The following is a 23,693-nucleotide window of genomic DNA, read 5'->3' as shown; positions in this document are numbered from 1 at the left end:
TGACCCTTTATCTGATATGTCATTTGCAAATATTTTTTCCCATTCCATCGGTTGCCTTTTAGTTTTGTTGGTTGTTTCCTTTGCAGTGCAGAGGCTTTTTATCTTGATGAGATCCCAATAGTTAATTTTTGCTTTATTTCCCTTCCCTTCAGAGATGTGTCAAGCAAGAAATTTCTGCTGCTGAGGTCAAAGAGGTTGTTGCCTGTTTTCCCCTCAAAGGTTTTGATGGTTTCCTGTCTCACATTTAGGTCTTTCATACATTTTGAGTTTATTTTCGAGTATGGTGTAAGAAAGCGGTCTAGTTTCATTCTTCTGCGTGTTGCTGTCCTGTTCTCCCAGCACCATTTGCTAAAGAGACTGTCTTATCCCACTGGATGCTCTTTCCTGCTTTGTCAAATATTAGTTGGCCATACACTTGTGGGTTCAAGTCTGGGTTCTCTATTCTATTCCATTGATCTATGTAGCACACTCATTTTTGGTTTCCCTCCCTTCCTTGGCTTACTTCCCCTACTCCCACAGGATCATTTCCACTTCCCATATTAATAACTGCATCCCAGTTTGCATCAAGGTCAGCTTTTGGGGGTATTCAAACTGAGAAAACAACAGACATATATTACTCTCATGATTAGGGTGAAAAGTTCTTTTAAAATCCTATTATAAGGAGTTATTAATTTTTGAAATACCAAATATCTGCTAAAGAAGATGATGCTATTTGTTTTGTGACTTGAATTGAAGGTATAAATCTTTATCCCCTTGTAAAGTGGGATCATATTTGAAGTATTAATACAAATATGATTTCCACATCTCTGAGACCACTAAAATTTTTCCATTCCTCCTAATCTGTTCAAGTCAGTAGAAGAGAACTAAAAACATAAGGTACAAACAGAAGAAAAAATAGGGGAAAAATCAAGCAAATACTGAACAACTTTGTGACCTAAAGGAAAGAAGTATAATGTTGTTTACTTGAATAGTGATCTTTTCTCATACCAAGGAGCTAAATGACTTCCACAGTGGCTTGAAGAAAGAAGTGTAAAGGAAAGAGATGCCATGCATTCAGGAGGGCAAGCTGGGACTGGAAGCCCCCTCACCAGCAACATTACAGGAGCAAGTGCAAGCTGGGGCAATATGGTGGTCTTGTTGCCCACTTAAGACCGCCAAGCTCCAAGGATTAGCATGCTGATTCTCCATCGCCTTTTTTGGAATTATCCTTAACTGAGGCCGGAAAACTTGCCCAGTAGCCCATGTGATCCATCTCATGTGGACAATCCAAGACAGATGTGCCAGATGCTTGTCAACTCCATCTTCTCAGATGAGGCTAAGAGAACAGGACACCTCATTGGATTATGTCAGTGTGAAGGGTAAACCTTGCCTTTGAGTGAGGTGTAACTGTACAAAACTATCTAGAAATTGCCTGCGGAGCAGGGCAGGTGGTAAAAACATCTCTCATATCACACTGTGACTGCTGTTACCGATGGTAACCGCTGATTTTTTGAGTGCTATGTTTCATGCTCTATATTTAATCTCACAGCCACCCTTTGACATAGGTATGTTCTTTCTCTGGCTTTACATATCAGGAAACTGAAATGCAGAAAAGATAAGGAATACAAAGCTTTCACCACTAATGAATGCAGAATTGGGCTTGTGACTTAACAGCTAACATATAAACATCATAGTTCTTACTACTGGTGGTCATGAAGACAAGCACTGGAAGAGGCATATTTAAAACTGAGCAAAACCAGGTAGGTATGGTTGCCATGTTGTAGGGTTGGGAATGATTAATCACCCCTCCCCCAAGGTGTCCACTATAATATGACATTGTTACTCCTCCAGATGTTACTTTTACTCATTTTGTTATATAGCTTACATCTTGGGTTTCAGAGCAGAGGCACCAGATTCTCATTTTAATGTTCTAATAGGAATGGGCTTTGTTTGTGCCTTTTTCTTGCTCGTGTTATCACCAGTGCTATTAGAACAGATTCATGTGGTGTCGTTCCTCGTTCCCATTACAACCTTTATCACAATAATATGGTGCAGTATTGGAATTTTAATGGTTCATATATTCTGTGAAACATGATGGTAATAAACTTTAAGGCTTTGACCTCAGCTTTTTAATATTTGATGCATCGCCCCTTCCCTACCCACCTAGCCCCCTCCTTTCCTCATGCTATTTGAATGAGGATGAGGTAGAATGGGCAGTCACTCAAAGAAGGAAACATTTACCAAGTGGAATACACCTGTTTATAAGCCTATTAAAAGTGGATAGACATTCATGTTCTATTTTGAAAAGAACAAATCACCCTTTCTCCTCATGGCAGACAACACAAGGAGAATGTAAACTAGAAAACATGAATCAGCTCTTATTACGGGAATCACAACAGGAACAGAAAATGGCACATTGATCATCTACTCTTGAGACAATGGCTAAACTGAGAGCCGAAGCACCACAAAAGCAACTTCCTTCTTCCTGCAATTGGCTGCATGTATCTATGAACAAAGTGAAGAATATGAGAAGGCAACTCAGAAATGAATTCAACATCAAAGACCAGCCTCGCTGTTTATTTAGAACCCACGTCATGCATGACTCAGGTAAGACCCAGCAATAAGAACCCTTCATGGAGCCAGCCAAGAAATACCATGACTGAAATGAATTGTTGACTCCTATATCTCATCATTTGATTTCTCTATCACTGGGCCCTTTGTCACGTGTTTTGAAGAGCAAAACTGTAACTATTCTTGTTACGACTTTCCTTGAAAAATGAAGCGCTATGTTCTTCTGGCACCAGTTATGTGTCTGTCCCTTTTCTATAAAGTGGTGGCATCAAAGTGAAAAAGCCCGACCCCAAAAAGTGTTGAAGTTTAAATTTTTTTTTTAATGTTTATTTATTTTTGAGACAGAGAGAGACAGAGCATGAACGGGGGAGGGTCAGAGAGAGAGGGAGACACAGAATCTGAAGCAGGCTCCAGGCTCTGAGCCATCAGCCCAGCGCCCGACGCGAGGCTCGAACTCACGGACTGCGAGATCATGACCTGAGCTGAAGTCGGCTGCCCAACCGACTGAGCCACCCAGGCGCCCCAAAAATTGTTGAAGTTTAAAGAAAGTCTGTGGGGAACTAGAGGCTGCTGGCATGGGAAAATGAGCTGAACTCCCTTGGAGTATTGACCATGCTTCCTGGTTTGACCCTCAGTTTCGTAAATCCAGAAACTCAATTTGTAATCCCCCAGAGTTCATCAGGCTCATGTTGACTTAACCATGTAGGCTACTTCATGCTGCAATATAAGCAGAATGCTAGTTTATTAATTTATAAAGAGAAATACTGCTACAGGCTGATCCCAGAGTCTAATTAATGGGATAGCTTAGTGATGTATCCCCTCCCACAACAGGGAAATTTCCTTCTAGCGATAGGATAGGGCAAGTCCATGGAGGAGAGCACTCTGTTCTTTTTTCCTAGTAGAATTATTAATCACTCTTCTTTCATCCAAGTTTGAATGCCTTATTGCTGGTCACTTTGCTTTTCTTGAGACCATGATGCTATCCCATAATGAGAACATTTTTTTAAAGAGGTAGAAACACCAAAAACTCCCCTCCCCCCCAAAATGGACAACATGTCCCTATGGGTTAGAGGCTCTAAAAGAATTCACTGGAGGTAAGATTAAAAGGAGGAAAGACGGCCTGACTGATCCCACCAAGTTTCTTTCTTATCCTCTTAAATAATCACATGTAGCCTTTCAAGAAAGCAGTTTGCTATTAACATCAAAGGAAATTTCTCCTTGAAGCAAGATGAGATGAGTCAAGCAAGATTGGAAACTGGTCCAAGATAAATATTTTAAGGCAATATGAAAATATTTGGGACATTGTGGTAGGATAAAAGGGAATTAATGGACTGTTGCTGAACTAAAGGAAAATCAGCAATGGTATTAAAGGAAATATCCTCATGGAGTTGATTCTAACGGTGGTGTGGTAGACGACCGAGCATGCTCAGAGAGCAACTGTGTGTTACCAGACTATGAGACTGAATAATTTAAAGCAATGATCCCACCTAGATGTGTGTGAGCGTTCACTGGCTGGCAGAAAATAAAGCGCATTTGTCTGATCTCTGTTTGACTTACTCCATGAGTTTCCACAATCTGCGATGACCTGATCATAGAAAGAATGCAAGACCTCACTGCCTCCTATCACCCCATCCTGAAAATTCCCTAGCTTCGCATTGTCATGATGTCAGCCCCCATTATCTTCTTCAGCACAGAGCGATCCAGACTTTGTTATAGAAATTGTAGTGCATCACCCAGATTCTCCCTGTTCCTATAGGAGTATAGTCATTCTGGGATTCGTTCCCCCCAGCTTGCAAGAGTGTTGGCCTCTGAGTGCCTCTCTGGGGATTTCTCCCTGGGAGATGTTTCACCTTAAGTTATGCCCTCTGCTTGTGTTGATGCAGGAGTCAAAGGCCTACCTCCCCACCCCGAATTCAGGACAGTTAAACATCTCAGCTGCAGAGCGCCCCACGTTCATTGCCCAGGTCTAATTTGACTCTGTATTACAATTTAGCTTCTACCTCCACCGGACTGTGATTCCATCATTTTTTAAAAGTTATTTGTTTATTCTGAGAGACAGAGAGAGTGTGTGCATGCAAGCAGAGGAGGGACAGAGAGAGAGAACGAGGGAGAGAGAGAGAGAGAGACAGAGAATCCCAAGCAGGCTCCATGCTGTCAGCACAGAGCCCGACGTGGGACTCAATCTCACAAATCATGAGATCATGACATGAGCTGAAGTCAAGAGTCAGACGCTTAACTGACCAAGCCACCCAAGCACCCCAATTCCATCAATTTCTATATGTGTTATTTCTGACTGCAATCCCCAATGAGCTTCCTGTACACAAATTTTCTTCTCAGACAGAACTCACTCCCAGGAACTTATGACAAAAGGTGGTGAAGTGGAAGAGGCAGAATTTAAAGTGAGGTTTTAGAGCTGCCTCACCCCCTGGCCACATGACAGTAAGGACCCCTCAGCAAGTGACATGTTATAGCTGTGCAACTTGTTAAGGCTTTTACCAATGGAGAAGTAAAAAGAAATACCAGCAGAAGAGAATATGCCAGCTGGTATAATATCTCAAGTGTTGGAAAGATACAAGGGAAGAAGTAATCAAAAAGACGATGACACTGGATCGAGTTACTAAGTGCTACTCATATACTGCAGAAAGATAATGGAAGGTCGAGAGTGATTATCCTTGTATCTATTGCTCTGTAACAAACCACTCTCAAACTTGGTGGCAACAATGAGAATATGTATTTAATTCACAAATCTATAATTGGGCAGATTACAAAGGGCCCAGCGAAGACCTCTCCTCTCTCCTCCCCTCAGCATCAGAAAGAGTGGCCAGAAGGCTAGAGGCTGGAGTCATCCAGTGGCTTATTCAATCATTTATCTGGTGGTTGATAACTCCCTGCCAGCTGGAAAATTTACAGGTGACCCTCCCATGCAGCTGCTTGTCTTTTTCACAGCGTGGTAGCTGGTTCCCGGGGCAAAAGTGCCAAGAGGGGGAAGAGAGTCAGGTGGAAGCTAGATTGCTTCTGTATGGCTTTTATATATGGCTTGGCCACAGAGGTCATGTGGCGTCAATTCGACTGTATTCTGTTTGTTAGATGTGAGTCACAAAGGGTGTCTCGTAGGTATGTCAAAATTTGCTGATATGTTTAAAACCACCAGAGTGATTAATCACTAATACAAGGCGAATTGTAGAAGTCAGAAGGCCTCATTTATTGCATATCAAGAGACATCTCCTCTATAGCTTAGAGTACAGAAAAAACTGAGAATCAGTTTCAGGACTCCGGAGATTATGAAATCCTCAGCCTCAGCAAGCTTGATGAACCAAGGCCAGGGCCTTGATTAGTAAGGAAAAAGAAGCTGAGCTTTGGAATGGGGACATCTGGGTCAATGCACTCAAGAACCTTGAAACCCTGGGTCATTCTGAACTCTCTGGGCCTGGAGAGGTAGCTCGCTCCCATCTTGGAAAGGACAGCACTCTTTCTCCACACTTTGAAGACAAAGGAGAAGCATCTGTCTTGCAGCACTGACCCAGCTAGGTAAGTGATGACTCTTAGAGGAAATAGATTATACCCTGAAGAAGCTCTAAAACCGAGGAAACACCGACTGCAGGAGGTAAAAGAGTATTGCGGTGTTGAATCCAGACAGTGCAGAATCAAGGAAGGCTCAATAACAAGGCAGACAAGAAAGAGTTTATCGATGTAAAAGGACTCTCCTGAGACACAGAATGTAACACCCTGGCAAAGACCTCATGAGACAACGCGAATATGCTAGAAATATGGCTCTTGAAAGCCTAAGAAACACGACGGCCTACACCAAATGAAGTAGAAATGCCAGGATGGTTTTGGCAGACATTGGTAAGCTCATAAGGCTCAGAGAAGTGAGCATGCTAGAGAGAATGTACCACGTGAAAGCAAAACCTACAAACTATGTGCAATGGGAAGGCTTGGAGGAAACGGGCCTCACTGAGAAGCTCAGTGGCGTCTGTCTTCCATAGGCCAGGCTAACGGTAGGGGATTTTGTTATAGAACTGTGTCTCTGATAGTAATGAGAATAAGATATTGAAATAACGGAGGCCAAGGCCGCCTGATAGCTCAGTCAGCTCAGCATCCGACTTCGGCTCGGGGCATGATCTCGCGGTTCGTGAGTTCGAGCCCCACGTCGGGCTCTGTGCTGCCAGCTCAGAGCCTGGACCTGCTTCAGATTCTGTGTCTCCCTCTCTCTCTGCCCCTCCCCCACTCACGCTGTCTCTCTCTCTCTCTCTCTCTCTCTCTCTCTCTCTCTCTGAGACAAAGAAGCATTAAAAAAAAGAAAGAAAGAAAAGAAAAGAAAGAATGGAGGCCAGTTGGTAGTGCTTAACAACGAAAAGCGAGTGTATGCAATTGAGTGTCAGGTCAAGTAGTAACTGGGTGAGGATTGGCTCATGGAGAGCTATGGAGATGGTTAATAGAATTATGGAATCCCTAAGGACAAAAGAGATGGACAACAAACAGCTGTACTGCTCAAGCTATAAAACAAAAAGAAATCAAGGAGAAAGATCAGGAGGCTGAGGCAGCTGCTTCAATAAAATGTTATGATCCCTTACCCAGCTTCTGGACTTGCGCCACAGCCAGAGAGTATAAGTAAGGTGGCCCTGACCCCTGTGTCATTGACTACTATTATATCACTGCCTCTCTTTCCACTCGCATCTGTTGCTGCATATGTGGGTCCCCAGCTGACAGAGAAGGAAAAGACCAAGGTTGGCTTAAGAATAAGTTGTCTTGGTATGTAAGTACAAGCCAAAAATAAATTTTGTTCTCATATAACTCCACTCTCAGGTGGTGTTGAAAGACACAGGTGAAGGAAAATCCTTGCAATTACCAGAGACATGGCAAGTATCCCTGATCGCTTACTTTATGAAGAAAGAGAAGTGGTCAGCCGTAAATCTAAACAGAAAACTATGCACAATAAGTGAATGGTTTGGCTGTTGGGCAGAAGTTTGGAAAAAAAACAGACAGGTGGAAAGAAGTCTGGGAAGAAGCATGTGGATGCACCTATGGAAGCGGGCACAAAGTGTGAAGTCCTGTGTACTGGGGAAGGTCATCAAAAAGACGTGACTGCCAGTTGACTTGTAAGTTGGATCCAGCCACTTGGAGGCTCCTCATCCCCTCCCCCAGTTTTGGAGTGTGGGTTTCACCTGACTTTCCCACCCCCAGAGGCTGCTCCAAAAACATAGCCTTGAGATGATGATGTGATGTTGAGAACACCTACACGGTATATGTGACTTGGCCCAGTTAGGGCTTCTTTATAAACATTTAAGATTTGGAGGGTGGGTGTAGGGATCCGTCTGTCTTTCTGCCCAAGACAGCTTCATATGTAAGTTCCCTTTGCTTATTAAAACTGCCACCTACCAGCCAGGAATGGTCTGCTTCTTTCTTCGGTCTCTCTCTACCCTCCACATATGGGGGTCAGCTTCAGATTACACCTGGGAGTTCCCGAGAAGGTTGTGAACCAACACTATGCATCACAAGTTAACAGCCAAATGAGAGAATCTGCCACAGAAGAGGCACCAGACAATCAAGAGTCTCAGATGGTTGTTGTCAGCCAGTGTCCGTCATCAGCCTTCCCAGTTCTGGCCCACTATAGCCATGATGTCAGAGGGAAGGCTGTATATGGTTCCAGTGGTATGAGCTCTCACATAAAGTTGATCTGTTTCTGTAACTCTGAATAATCAGTCTACCAGCAACATAGGTCAACACTGAGCCCCTGATATATTCTATTCCTAGAAGGAACTATCCTTAGATGGAACAAATTAGTCATTTTACAAATTGTCTACACTTGACCTCTTTCATCCTAGAAGGGGCAATGGTTCATTCTGCCTGGAATAGTAACATACTCAAGATATGAGGTTACCTTTCTTGATCCCAGGGCTCCAGTCACCACGAAAATTGACAATGTTCGATGCACTTACACAGGTTAACGCAGAGCATCATTTCAGACCAAGAGACCTACCTTCCACAAAAAGAGGTGCAGCTGTGGGCACATGGGACCCACTGATCCTATCATATACACACCACCAACAATCTGCCAAGCAGATAAGAATGATGGACTGCCCTTTTAAAGCTAAAGCTAAAGCACCAATTTGAAGATGAAACTCTGTAAGAATAGGGTGTCCGCCTTCAGGAAGATGATTATACACAATGTTAAAAGACCATTACATGATGCTGTGTCTTCAGTAAGTATAACATATAGGTCCAAGATCCATAGGGATCGAAGTAGGAGTGGCTGGGCTTACCAACATGGCTACTTTGTACTTCCAATGTTCCACACAGCCAGAGAAGGATAGCTTTGCTCTCAGGGACATGTCTTGGAACACTTCTCCCAATTTTAACAGTAAATGGACAAATTCAGCCGTCACAGCATGAGAAAGGCCCAGTGACCGGGACTCCAACCTCCTCAGGGATGAGGGTAAGTCTCACACCGTAAGAAAAGCCACCCAGACCAACAGAGCTGCTAGCCAAGGGTGAAAAGAATATAGAATGGGTCGTGGAAGAAGAGAGGATGAGAATCAGTTGTGACCTCAAAGCCAGTTAGAGTGGTGTGGTCTGTGGCTGATCCCACTAACCTTCCTCTTGTGGGTTTACCGAGATGAGACCAAGCAGAATCCTAGAGAAGCTGGTCCCAGGTGGAAGTAAACTTACTATGAGAAGCAAACATGACGAAGGGTGGATACGTTGACACATTGTACCCAGACCACATTGTACATCCAGATTGTACCCTACAGACCAACACGATAGTTCTTCCAGCTGCCCGGGATGTTAACCATTAACGCTTCCTAGTTGGATCCTTCTCTGGGGATTGTTATCCACCAAAGGCAGCACCCCACCCAAGTTTATGCACCCTCCTCAGGGCAGCCACACTGATCAGTGATTGCCGCAGGGTGCAAAGTCTTGGCCTCTCTGTCACAATTTGTAACCACTTTGAAGGACCAGCTCTGGAGTGCCAGAGCTCTGAGTAGGACTGGCCGAGTCTGGTAAAATAACATCTCTTTCATCTTCTCTCTCTGCCCAGTCCTGCTCCCCTCACTTTCTTACTGGTGATGTTCCTATAAGCATACTCCCTAACAAAACTCCTGCACATAAATTTCTAGCTCAGAGCCTGTCTCCCAGGGAACTTGCCTTAACACAACTCTAAACTTCCTCCCTCAATCACAAAGAAATGCCAGAGAGAAATAAACGAGTTCGCTGCGTTTGCAGATTCTAATGGGTTTTGGTTTAGTTCAGTGTAATATTTCCAGCCCCCCGTTGCTTGTCTGTTCTAGATCCAAGGCATACAGCCCTCCCTGTCTTCACTTCCATACCCAACCTGATTTTCCCATTTCACATCTTTTTGGTTTGTTTCACTCACATTTATTTATTTTTTATTGAGGGATAAACATAGTGCATACAGTGAACTAATACTAGGTATACGATTTGATGATTTTTTGCATATGCACATATTCCTGTAATCACCATGCAGATCAAGATATAGATCATTTCTGGCACATTTCTGAAACCGTAAGTTTCTCACATGCCCCTTCCCACTCTGTATCCATCATCCACCTCCCCAGAAAACCGCTATTCTGAATTTTACCATCATTGGTTAGTTTCAACACTTCCTGAACATCAGATGGATTTGGAATCACAGAAAGCGTGGTTTTTTCGTGCCTGGCTTTTTTCCCCGAATGTAATTTCTGGGAGATGCATTCATGCTGTTGTGTATTTCAGTGGTTTGTTCTTTTTATCTTTGCAAAGTTTTCCACTGTATAACATGCTGCTAATTTTTCAGTTGGTGGCTGTTTTTAGTTGGAGGCTATTATGTATAAAACTGCTCTGAGTATTCTCACACTTGTGTTTTTTGTGGACGTACATGTCCCTTTCTCTTGGTGTGAATTGCCGGACACTAAGATAGACCTTGGCAGCTTGGGCAGAAGTTGTCAGTTTTCCAGCGTGCTTGTGCTTTTGACATTCTAGCTGCCAATATATGAGAGTTCCTGTTGCTTCACACCCCTGCTTACACCTGGAATTGTTGGGCTTTTCAATTTTTGCCTCTCTGATGTTCATGCAGAGATCATTTATTCTGGTTTCAGTCGTGCATTCCCCTGATGACTGAAGGAAGTGTGCATCTTTTCCTATCCTTGATGGCATTTGGATATTCTCTTTGGGGAGCTGTGTTCGCCCCTGTTTGTCATGCATGATTGTTCCCTGTTTATTCCACATTCTGCTTGGAAGAGAATAGATTTAAATAATAATGAAAAGAATCAAGAATAGGCAGACTTTATTTCAATTAAAGAAAGGATTTTAGGGGTGCCTGGGTGGCTCAGTCGGTTAAGCATCCAACTCTTGATTTTGGCTCAGGTCATGATCTCATGGTCATGAGATTAAGCCCCACGTCAGGCTCTGTGCTGGGTATACAGCCTGCTTAGGATTCTCTCTCCCACACCCTCTTTGCCCCTCCCCAGAATTCTCTCTCTCTTTTCTCTCTCTCTAAAAATAATAAAATAGGGGCTCCTGGGTGGCTTAATCAGTTGAGTATCTGACTTCAGCTCAGGTCATGACCTCACAGTTGGTGAGCTCGAGCCCCTCATTGGGCTCCATGCTGACAGCTCAGAGCCTGGCACCTGCTTCAGATTCTGTGTCTCCCTCTCTCTCTGCCCCTTCCCCCCTCACGCTCTGTGTCTCTCGGTCTCTCAAAAATTAATAAAAATTAAAAAAACAAAAAATAAAATAAAGTAAAATATAATATAATATAATATAATATAATATAATATAATATAATATAACAATTACAGCCACCAGCAATAGATGGGCCGCCTTAGGAATCAGTGGAGGCAGATGAAGTATTAGACTAATAGAAGGAGAAATATGGTCATTTCAGTATCATGATCCTGTGACTGGAAAAGATTCAACAAATAGCAGAACACCCAATTTTTATAACTTGACTTAAAGTTGCTATATGGGTCTTTATGTGTAAGTTTCCCAAGATTAGTCTCTATTTCCATATTCTCTATTGCTTAGAGACTCCTTAAATGCTTACCCATTCACTAATGTCTCACTCTACTCCCTTTAGCTACACCCTCCTGGGAGAAAACACTTACTATGTTTAGATACTTCAGCCTCATTCATCCTACTATGAGGAAACTGAGTCACACACAGATTAAGTCTTCTCACTTTTTGGTAAGGGAGCCACATTCTCGTGTGTCGGATGCTCAACTGACTGAGCCACCCAGGCGCCCCTGTTTCTTTCTTTCATCTGGATGCCTTTTACAGTTTATGCCAAAGGCTTTCGTGCAGATGCAGTTCTAGAACAGTTTCACTATCACCTTAGACTGCCATACACTATTGTTTGAGAACTGTTTTCCAAACAACATATTAAAATAACTTTTTAAGATCTGAAGTTCTAGAAGAAGCTGGGAGGTCCAGCCTGCTAATTCTAAGATGGAGTGTTGTGTTCCGCTGCTCCCCCGTTAGACACACAGGTTTTGTCTTCCTACAGCTTCCTGTCAGCTTCTAGAGTTTATTTCTGCTTGAGAAAGCAGCCAACTCCTTTTCCCCAAATGTTGGCCAGCCAGAGGAAAAGCAAATCTGCAGCCGCCAGTCGGCCTGGCTAGCACTGGCATGCCCCCTGATCTAACTTGCATCTGCCTGCCAGTGTTCTCTCCAACTTTTGAGAGTTGACAGAACCCAAGGTACATTTCTTCCAAAATCTGTGTTCCAAATCCAATTCAAAATTTAACACGTGTCAGCCTTGTCATCTGACAGGGGGAAAAAAAAAGAGTAAGAATAAGAAACTTTTAACTATTTATATTCATTTGCCATGTTTCTCCTCCTCAGAGGAAAATTTAAAATGAAGACAGATTGATATGCCTGTTCCTAAAAGCAGACATGTTCAGATGGCTTTCTGTCATAAATTTTTAAAAAGCAAGTAAAAGGTTTGATTGTTGTTAAAAAGTGATCTGTGTAGGTCCAAGAAATGCTCTTACTTTTATACTTGTCATCATCTGTTTCTACATTCACCAAGATGTGTCACCAGAGAAATGAATGCTGTTTCTAAAGTACCTATCACTTGGGATAAAAACACCCAGTGTTAATGCAAGGCCTTTTCTCTCCCTTGCCTGGCTGCGCCCCACCCCCACCCACCCAACTCATCACTCACAAGGGAAAACCCTATAATTAGACAGATGTGCTTTGTGCACGACATAATAATAATGAACACTGAACCTTGGCTGTGTGCCAGGTACTTTACATAGACTATCTTATTTAACCGATGGGGGTAGAACTGCTGTGATTTCCATATGATTGAGAAGGTTGGTCCAGGGTGGTTCGGCCACTTGTCCAAGTTTAGCCAGCTGGGAGGGAATGAAGTTGGCCAGACCCAGACCACCATTTTTTTTTTTTTTTTTTGAGAGAGAGATTGAGAATCTCAAGCAGGCTGCGTGCTCAGCACAGAGCCTAGTGTGGGGCTCGATCTCACAATCCTGAGATCATGACCTGAGCTGAAATCAAGAGTGACACACTTAAGGGAACCCCCCCCACCCCAGACAACCTAATTCTTAAAGGACAGTCACCCCTTAGCTATCCTGCTTCTTATCATTCAGTGTCAGTTAACAGAGAGTGTTTTGTAATGAGACTCATTGCATAAACAGGGTAGACATGTCTTAGTGTATGAAGTCCTGAGTATACAGTATTGGTTAAGAAAAAAAAAAAAAAAGGACGAGTGCTCAAAGTTATGTTACAGGCAGAATATTCCTTTTTGCTGCGCACTAGCTGAAGTTTCTAGAAAGAAATCAATCTGCATTATTGGAAATAGTAGGAACAGCTGCAGCCTGAGGGGAAGCCTCCTGTTACAGTTCATAGCCCTCGCACCCTCCAGAAGACTAAAACTCATTTTATTATTTTTCCCAGGGGCAAGAAGGCACATCCAGCCAGAAACTACGCACACCTCTTCATGGAGAAGCACTAACTGGATGGAGCAAACACATAACTGTCGTCCAACACGGTAGGTGGCAAATTGTGTTAAGTACAGAAGACACAGTTGAATCGGGAGGTCCTGGCTATAGGGGACGGGGACGCAGAGATGGGACACAGTATGGAGGAAAAGTTAAAGGGAGAGTGCTTTACAAGATGAAAGAGAAAGGCCTGAGAGGTAAGGAATCAGAGAGTGAGGAACCGAGAGTAGGAAATGAGAGAAGTCCATTGGGGGAGGGCAGACAAGAGATCTGGGAGCATCCAGAGGGACTCTTGGCGAAAAGCCTAGACGGTCAACACTGTAACTGTGCAGAAAGATAACTGGGAACTAGACCCAAGAGCACAAAACCCATATTCTCTCTGGGTGGACTTACCACTCATTTACCCCTCCCCCAACCCTTTCAGTAAAGAGCTGCTGAACTCTCATAAAGGTCACTGGTATTCTCCCAGGGAATAGTGTGTGACAAGCTGTTCCCAACACAACAGCTCCAGGAGGGCATCAACAAATAGGGACCAGAAAAGGGGAGGGGGGGTACCACCTGGCTCAAGAATACAGCCATTCTTCCCAATACCATCACCACCACTGCCATTGTCTAAGTAAGACTTAGTTGTTTTTTAATTGTGAAATTGAGAATAGATTCCATTGTGAATAATGTACATGTTAAAGAGCAACGGTAAAATGAATATCCACATAATCTTTAGCCAACTTAAAAGACAAAACATAACCAGGACTTTGTTTTGTTTTGTTTTGTTTTTAAGTTTATTAATTTTTGAGAGAGAGACAGAGCAGGAACAGGAGAAGGGCAGAGAGAGAGAGAGAGAGAGAGAGAGAGAGAGAGAGAGAGAGAATCCCAAGCAGGCTCCACGCTGTCAGCACAGAGCCTGATGTGGGGCTTGATCCCACGAACTGTGAGATCATGACCTGAGCCGAAAGCAAGAGTCAGATGATTAACTGACTGAGCCAGCCAGGCGCCTCTAGATAACCAGAACTTTGGATGCCACTGCTATGGCCTGCAGAAGTTCTTTCCCATGCCCCCCCTTCAATCACTGTTGTGATGTTTAGTTAACCACAGTGCTGGTGTTCTTTGTAGTTTCATCATTCTCATTATCCTTTCACAATATATTGCTGAGTTTTTAAACTTTACATAAATGAAGTATGTTGTAGATTTTCTTTTGGAATTACTCCTTTCATTCAGTGTCGTGCTTTGGAGGGTCACGGATGATGATATGAGTGACTGTCGTTCATTGATTTTTTTCCACTAATGTAGAGTATGCCAATAAATAAATGTAAACAAGAAGTATTTCTTTTTTTTTTAATTTTTTAAATGTTTATTCATTATTTTTGAGAGAGAGAGAGAGACAGAGTGTGAGCAGGGGAGGGGTAGAGGGAGAGGAAGACACAGAATTTAGAGCAGGCTCTAGGCTCTGAGCTGTCAACACAGAATCCGATGCAGGGCTTGAACTCACGGACTGTGAGATCATGACCTGAGCCGAAGTCAGATGCTTAACCGACTGAGCCACCCCGGCACCCCAACAAAAACTATTTCTTTCTCCCACTATTAATAAGCATTTGGATATTTCAAATTTATATCAAAATGTCACTATGTCCTTACTAAGTTTTGTCCCCATAAACAAGAGTTTCTTTGTGTTATAGTCCAAGGAATAAAATGTCTAGCTCAGAACATACGTATTTGTTGAATTTTACTAGCCAAGGCCAAACTGGTTTCCAAAAGATTTATTTTCACTGAGACTAACTCCAACATGTATGAGAAATCTTTGTTTTTAGATTCTTACAGACACTTGTTCTTGTCAGACTTGAATTTTCACTAATTTGGTGAATACCAAATTGTGTCTAATTTTTAAAAATTTCCATTTTACTGATTATATATAACATTAAAGACATTGTCATATTATATGCTTTTTTTGATTCTATGAAATTCTTGCCCATATGTTTGCTCATTTCTCTATTTTTTTTTTTACTGATTCATAGGAATTCATTATGTATTCCAAATAATAACCCTCTGTTGAATATACATGAAGTAAATATCTTCTTTTAGTTTATGACTTGTTTTGAAATCTCTTGATGATGTCTTTTGATGAACAGAATCCTTAATTTTAATGTAGTTCAATTTATCTAATATATGCTACCAATTCTTATGTTTGGTTTTGGCAGTTATTTGTTATCATTTTTGGCTGTACAGTACCTAATAAGCCTGCCCTTGACTTTAACTTGGGAACTAGAGATTCAGAGAGGCAAAGAGTTCTCTCTCACGCAGTGGTAACAATTAGTATAAATGAAGTTTTCAAGGTAGCAGTGAGTACTCATAATGGTGTCCTTTGGCCACCAGTGTGGCCAATGTTCGGGGCTAACAACATTAGGAGTACAAGCTGTATACGTTCACAACTAGCTTAGATGTGTCCTTTGGGGACTGTGTGTGTGTGGCTGAGTAACCCCCAAGCCACATTCTCTAATCTTGTTGCTATTCTGTGAACTCTTCAGTGTCTTTTTAATAAATTTCATTTGCGAATCAATAATTATGCGAATAATAATTTTCATGTGCGAGTCAATCAGAGTAGATATCATTTGCTTATAATGAAGAACTCTAGCCAACATGGTCAATAGAAGACTGTTTTGCATTATAAGCCATTTTGCCGCTTGGTATTCCCTTGCCCTATTCTCTGCAAAAGTTCAAGTATAGCACGCTCAGTGTGAGAGAGAAAATAACTAGAAAAGTGCCCAGTAAAAATTTCCTTTCTCATTCTGGCTATCTACCCATTTTGTGCAGAAATTTGGTTTTCTTCTTTATTTCTCAATGTTTTCCCTACCCCATCCCCTTGCAATCTCCGTATTCTGTCACATCCCTGCCTGTAAGGTCCCAATTTGGAAGCCTTAATGAGACCCACTCATCTACACGGCGATGCCTTCAGTGTTCCCGTCTCCCCAGTGGATCTTCAGGTTTCTGATAAACATAGTCATATGCTTATCAACATTCATTCGTTCAACAAAATCGCTGTGTGAGTTTTATGGCAATAACATTGGTAAATGTGAGAACAGCTAGTGAAAATATTTTAAGGTGACAGATTGATGGCAGCTTTGCAAACAGATTCAGAAATTCTCTCTCAGACATGTTATTCATGAAATGATATTTTTAAAGCACTTCAGTACAACTTTATTTCAGTCCCAGCCTTATAATGAACAGGCATACGGAATATAGCAGGGAAAGAAAGGATTTTCACAGAAAGCCTTTTATGATCAATTTAATGGATACAACAAATACACTCAAAAATGAGGTGGTTCGGAGATAAATCGAATCACTTTAGCTCATGATTTAAAGCGACTGTCAGCAAAGCTTGAGTTAATCAATTTTACTAATCAGAATGTTGCTTAATACAATCAACTACCCATTGAACAAACGCTGAGTGGGAAATACTAAAAGAGGCCAGGTATAGGGTACAAGACAGCCCGCGAAAGAGCATTAAGTCTTTCCAGAAGTGAAAAAAAGCTGGAGATCTGTCTCATGTGGAGGGAAAAGCACTGGAAGACAGAGAGATGATGTCTGGGTAGTTAGTTCAGTACAGCTGGAGAGTACAGTAGCTGCAAGGGAAAGGGATATAGGTGACAAGGTACTTATTGGAAAGAAAAGGAGGAGGGGCGCATGGGTGGCTCAGTCGGTTAAGCGTCTGACTGGCTCAGGTCATGATCTCACGGTTCATGAGTTTGAGCCCTGCGTAGAGCTCTGTGCTGACTGCTCGGAGCCTGCTTCGGATTCTGTGTCTCCCTCTCCCTCTGCCCGTCCCCCACTCATGCTCTCTCTGTCTCTGTCTCTCTCAAAAATATATGAACATTAAAAAAAATTTTTTTAAAGGAGGAAAGGAACTTAAGGGCACTGTGTGATTCGTATCATATAGCTCATGGGTCAGGGTGAGGTTTGGATATTGTTAGAGTTGAAGGCAAGGGGGACTTTGGGAGACTCGAAGCATGGAGTGAATGGCTAGATCTGTGCTAAAGGGAAATTACTCTGGCTTCAGTGTGAATAAACCAGGGATCAGGAATGGAGTTGGCAATGGAAGAGGGTATTTAAGAGACTGTTGCAGTAGGGGCGCCTGGGTGGCTCAGTGGGTTAAGCATCCGACTCTTGGTTTCAGCTCCCATCATGACCGGACGGTTTGTGGGCTCGAGCCCCACGTCAGGCTCCATGGTGGCAGTACAGAGCCTGCTTGGGATTCTCTCTCTCCCTCTCTCTCTCTCTGCCCCTCCCTTGCTCGAGCTCTCTCTCTCTCTTTCATGCACAAAATAAATAAATAAACATTTTAAAAAAGAAGCTGTTGCAGTAATCTGAGGGAAAGGTGCCAGTGGCTTGAACTAAGGAAGGACCTGTGTTTGGAAATAAGGTTGTATATTTGAAAGATGTTACAGAAGTAGAATAAATAGGACTTGTTGGCTGATTGGACATAGTGGTGGAGGAAGACAGAAAAGGACGCTAGGGTTTCTAACTTGACATCTGAGTGGATGCCACCATGATGTCCACGGAGAGAGGGCACACAGAAAGAAGAGGAATGGGAGATAAGGTTGAGTTGGAGGTCACTATATCCATCTTTTCTAATGGAATAGAGGGTCGGAATAGAGGGTCCACAGGACAGGACCGTGTTCCTTTTGTTTAGGGATATATCCTAAGTGGTATACACAAATTCATGCTCAATAAATACTTATGGGAAGAATAAGAAGTTCTGTGTGTAGATCTCGAGCTTAGGAGAATGTCTTACCTTTCCACTGCTGAGTAGTAGTTTTCTACTACCTAGTTTTTTATGGCCCTTCTAAGTTTATGGTAGAAACTTCTAAACAGCACCCAAGTGCACCCAAGTGCACTCTCACTCACAGTCCTGTAGGTGGGAAAGTCAGGTGGGCTCTCCAGGGTTCTCTGGGTGGGGCCTTACAAAGCTGGAATCGGGTTTTTGGCCAGGCTGTGTTCTAATTTAGGTGCTCTGGGGAAGAATTTGTTTCCAAGCTCATTTAGGCTGTTAGTGGAATCTAGTTCCTTGTGGTTGAGGGTCTGAGGTCACCATTTCCTGGCTGGTTGGCAGCTTAACTGGGGTCACTCTCTCCTCCTGGAGGCTGCCTGCATTCCTTCAGACCAGCAAGAGCAAGAAGGGGTTTCTTATGCTTTGGATCTCTGGGAATTCCTCTCTCACTGGCCAAAGGAAACTCTAGGCACTTTAAGGGCTCACTTGATTGAGTCAAGGCCACTGGATAATCATCATATTTTAAGGTCAACTGACCTGACATCTTGATAACATATGCAAAATCCCTTCACAGAAGTACTACCTTAGTGTTTGATTAAATACCCAGGAGGCAGAGATCCTGGAAACCACCTTTGTAATTCTGTCTACCACTGAGAAGAATCTGGGCTAGAGGTATAATTTAGGAATTTTATGCTTATGTACATTTGAAGGTTATTTTTGCCAAGTATGTTAGAACGAATAGGGCAATTGTTATTTAAATTACTGTATTAAACTATAGATATTTTCTGGATATTCTTATTTACTAATTGATATTTTCTTTTAACAAAGAAAGTATGCCTTAATTTTTAAAAATTTTTTTCATGTTTATTTATTTTTGAGAGAGAGACAGAGCATGAGCAGGGGAGGGGCAGAGAGAGAGGGAGACACAGAATCTGAAGCAGGCTCCAGGCTCTGGGCCATCAGCACAGAGCCCGATACAGGGCTCGAACCCACAAACTGTGAGATCATGACCTGAGCCGAAGTCAGACACTTAACAGACTGAGCCACCCGGGTGCCCCAAGTATGTCTTAATTTTTAAACTATTTATGGATGTGGATGTTATTTTGTAAAAATAAAGAGACCTTTGTAGTCATATTTTTAAAAACTTAAAAAATCTTTATCCTAAGTTTCTAGATTAGAAACTGTGTGAGGTTACCTGAGTCCCATCACATCCTTTAGTCACAAGGCAGCAGGTAAACTTGGCAGAAAGTGGAGAATGTGGGTTTGGAGAAGGGCAGGCCTGGGTGGAGCCAACCCTTTTCCCTGTGACCTCAGGAAGGTGCTTGTTCACCCAGAAGTGAGGTTTTCTCATCTTCAGAATATTAATGAGAGTATCTGCATCACTAGGCTATGTAAAGAATTAACCTGAGTGGTAAATGAAGAGTCTGGCTATGGCAAACTTTGAGTACAGATGAGTTCTCTTTCCCTAGATTCTGTGTCGTGACCTCTCCTGTCCTGTGATTTCACTGTGCTGTGTCCCTGAGAAGGTATCAGCCAAGGGAAAGCCACAGGACAAATAGGGACTCAGGTTGTCCATTTTACATTCAAGATAGACGCATCCTCGACAGCTTCTCCTGAGACTGGGGCTCAGCTTTTACACAGCACTCTATCCTTCCCTGGGCCTGGCCGTCAGGGCAGGACCAGCCCACCCCCAGGTGCACCCGAGCCCCAAGGCTGGCCGTTACACTCGACACATCTTCCTCATAGGCTGTATCCTCCTGGGGCTCACCTCCTTCTGAGAAGCAATGGCTGTGCTTTGGGTTCGAATCTCCCATGTTTGATAAACATCAAAGAAATCTTATAACCAGTTCCTTTGCAGGGCCCCAAATGCACCGTCTATGTGCATTTACTCACAAAAAAAACACACTTGGCGTGTCTTTCACATCTCTTCAAAGGGGAGAAAATTAAATGTATATGTATAGATCTATCTATGCCAATATCTCTGTACTGATCCTTTTACCAAGGGAGAAAGAAAGAGAAAGTTTTGGGAAATTACCCACACAAGTGGCGGAGCCATGTATTGGTCAGGGTTTTAGTTTGTGGGGACCAACGCAACTCAGTATAAACAAAAGAACGTCAACAGCCTACAGAGTTCCTGGACAGTCAGGTGTACCAGGCTGGATGGAGGCCATGCAGCCAGAAGTCGTGCCAAGATCTCCCCGCTGAACTGGCCCAGCATTCCCACTCCAGAAAATTCACCTTCCTGTAACTCACATTGCTGCCAGAGAGAATTTTCTACCATCCCAGAATTTTGTACCAGAAACTCCTGACTCAAGTTCCAGGATGCATCTCCCAGTCCATGCCCGTGCCCTCCCTCCAAGGAAGATCAGGAAAGTGAGAGACTGGTATCTGCATTTTCCGGTTACTAATAGAAAAATCCGTGTTCGTTTTCTGTGGTTGTTTTTAGTAACCACAAACTTAAGACAAGAATTTTATTCTCTCACAGTGCTGGAGGCCAAAGTCCAAAATCAAGGTGTCAGCAGGGCCCCATTCTCTCCTCTCTTGGGGGTGGGTCCCATCTTTGCCCTCCCTAGTGTCTGGGGGCTTCTGGCATTCTTGGCCTTGCGGATGCTACTCCAGCCTCTGCCTCTGACCTCAACTGCCTTCTGGGTGTGTGTTGCCAAATCCCCCTCTCCCTTCTTCCAATAACTTGCAATGACAGATAAGGCCCACCTAGACGATTCAGGATAATCGCTTTACCTTGAAATCCTTAATCGCATTACTTCTGCAAAAACATGACCCTATAAGGTAACATTTACAGATTCCAGGTATTAGGGCCTGATATCTTTAAGAGCCAGAGGCAAGGAATTATCCTTTACCTTAGAAGGGATATCTGGACCTGCTGTACATCACTGGGTCCCTAGAAATTCATGGGGGTGAGTGGGTTAGGCCCCTGAATTCTTCCCAGATTTATCTCCCACTCTTTGACATGCAAATGTCTTAACAGCATGTCTAGAAGAAATTGCTGCTGCTTGCTCACTTAGATCCAATCAGAAAAGAGGTAAGGGATTGCTAAAATATCATGAGGTTCAGATGATGGTCATCAAAATGATCAGTGTCTAGTATAATTAATACACAAGATTTATAACATAAGAACCTATAGACTTTTGTTAGAAGCATCCCATAAATTTTGTTGAACTAAATTGGTTTTAGAAAACAAGACTTAAGCCCAGATTGCTTATCAATTTGGAAATTTTCTTTTTTAATAAATAGCACAATAGAACAAAGATATATGTATGTGTATGTTATACATATAATATACACATACATATATATTATATATATAACATACACATACGTATATATCACCAACAGAGGGATAGCTGCCCAGCTAAGCCTATAACTTGCAGACCCTTTCACAGTGAGGTGTGCTTATGATCTGGTCAGTGAGATGTGCTTAGAAGTGATACGCGGAGTTTCCAGTTTGTGCATGAACAGGCATACCCCTCGCTTCCCCTTTTTTCATCTTCCGCTCATTGGATGTATTTTGCTGATGCGGACAACTGCACTAGGGTGGATACATGAGGTACCAAACGCTTAGTGTTCTTCTCTATTGTCAGGGCCTCCCTTCCATGGGCAGCTGTGGACACTAACACTGAACATGTACAGACTCCACCTTGCATAGCCCCTCAGCCAGTTCTGACCAAGGTGGTCCATATATCAGCAGGCACCATACCACTGGGGTTGGTGTGGACTAAGCCCACTATATGAGGCCTTTTTGCTCTTGAAATCTCTAGTGCCTAGCAGAGGGCCAGAAGCCGTTGTTGGTCTTTGATTGGCAGGGCCTAGATGACAACCTGTAGCCCAGCTTCTATGTGTCCTCAGAGTCATAAGTTAGGGGATTTTTTAAATACGGGAAAGGTGTTCTCTTCTGCTGGATGGCCAAGAAATAGTGAATAATCCGCACTACAGTGATAGAATATGCAAGGCACCTACTCTGTCTAGTGCCTGGTCTAAGAGGTGATCGATGCTTAAGTGAAGAAATGGTTGTTTACATGAAGAAATAAACAGTGAGCGTCTGGTTCAGCTCCTTCCTGTACTAGAAACTCTGTGGGGCTGAGCATCTTCCCCAGAGCCTAAGTTATGTGACTAAAGCCTTGCCAACTCTCCTCTACCTTACCAGCCCCACTTTCCCAGAGTGTAGACCCTTCCTTTGATCACTGTTCTGGTTAAGGGTCTGTTCTAACTCAGATTATGCAGAACGACAATGTTACCTCCGGCCTGACTTCGAACACCTTCACTGGGTAAAGACCTCTGACTACTGAAAGACAACTGAAAACCACCTCCTTGGTTTACTGTGCCCAGTAAACTTCTGGTCACTTCTTTCAAGGGCCAGGTCTACAGCTGAGTCTATTGCTGAGTCAGAACCCATAGTCCTTTTTTTAATTAATTTTTTTTTTTTGAGAGAAAATAAGAGAGAGAGAGAGAGAGGCAGAGAGAGAGAGAGAGAGAGAGACAGAATCCCAAGCAGGCTCCACACCATCAGCACAGAGCCTGACATGGGGCTTGAATCCATGAACTGTGAGATCATGACCTGAGCCAAAATCAAGAGTTGGAGGCTTAACTGACTGAGCCACCCAGGTGCCCCAGAACCCATAGTCTTTGATCCTGGCTCTCTACTTGCCTAGTCTACTGAAGTCATGTTATGTCTTGAAGTCTAGTCCATTGTAATCCTGACAGTAATAAGGTGACTCAAAGTTCAGTTTCTAGGAGTGTAGAGTAAATAATTATATTAATAGTGCGTGAAGTTAAGTAACATTGGATAACACATTTTCTGACTAGATAACCTGGATTCACTAGGTCTATGATGGTGCAGGACAATCTGTAGTTTTAAAAACACCACAGGTGAGCTCTCTGATGCATAGCCTGACTTAAGAATCATTGTGTTAGAATTGTGTGAGTCCTAACCACAGAGGCAAAGATGATTTAGGTTAAAAAGGCAGATACTGGGGTTTCAGACCTGCTAACCATTTAAAGTAAGCAACGGTTTTCTAGAAAATAAAAACAGATAAACTTGAAATCATTAAGGGCCCTCCCAACTTAGAAATTGTCAAGTACAATATAGAATGAAAAGCTTTTCAAGAGTATTGCGATTCATGGTGAGGCAGGAAACGGGGCGCCCGGGTGACTCAGTTAAGCGTCTGACTCTTGATTTTGGCTCAGGTCATGATCTCACAGTTTGTGGATCTGAGCCCACATCGGGCTCTAGGCTGACAGCACACAACCTGCTTGGGATTCTCTCTCTCTTTCTCTCTCTCTCTCTCTGACCCTCTCCCACTTGTGCACATGCACTCTCTCTTTCTTCCTCCAAAATAAACATTTTTTTTTTTAACCACGATTTTGGGGTCAGACAGACATGAGTGTGAATTCTGACTTAAGTCAAATTATAC

The 23,693-nt window shown here is 42.9% G+C and overlaps 1 protein-coding gene across 12 annotated transcripts in view; it reads left to right on the top strand.

Annotated features, from left to right (window-relative positions):
- The window catches only part of LOC125177129 (uncharacterized), a 124,715-nt gene that overhangs the window by 39,070 nt on the left and 61,952 nt on the right, over window positions 1-23,693 (top strand). For 7 of the 12 annotated variants that reach the window (XR_007144818.1, XR_007156535.1, XR_007144823.1 and 4 more), the window contains one exon: window positions 13,462-13,555. Coding sequence is in view for 3 of the 12 variants with exons in the window: in XM_047823240.1 (XP_047679196.1) it covers window positions 13,462-13,555 (94 nt within the window). In the remaining 9 variants the exon portion in view is untranslated. Of the gene's footprint in view, window positions 1-1,574; window positions 1,740-2,315; window positions 2,932-7,356; window positions 7,636-13,461; window positions 13,556-23,693 lie in introns of those variants that run through there. The other 5 variants (XR_007144896.1, XR_007144897.1, XR_007144862.1 and 2 more) reach the window with 4 other exon arrangements.

Source organism: Prionailurus viverrinus, chromosome A1 (assembly GCF_022837055.1).
Source record: "Prionailurus viverrinus isolate Anna chromosome A1, UM_Priviv_1.0, whole genome shotgun sequence".
In the NCBI taxonomy this organism is placed as follows: domain Eukaryota; kingdom Metazoa; phylum Chordata; class Mammalia; order Carnivora; family Felidae; genus Prionailurus; species Prionailurus viverrinus.
Note: the sequence above shows the minus strand (reverse complement) of the source record. Positions and strands in the feature narration are given on the sequence as shown.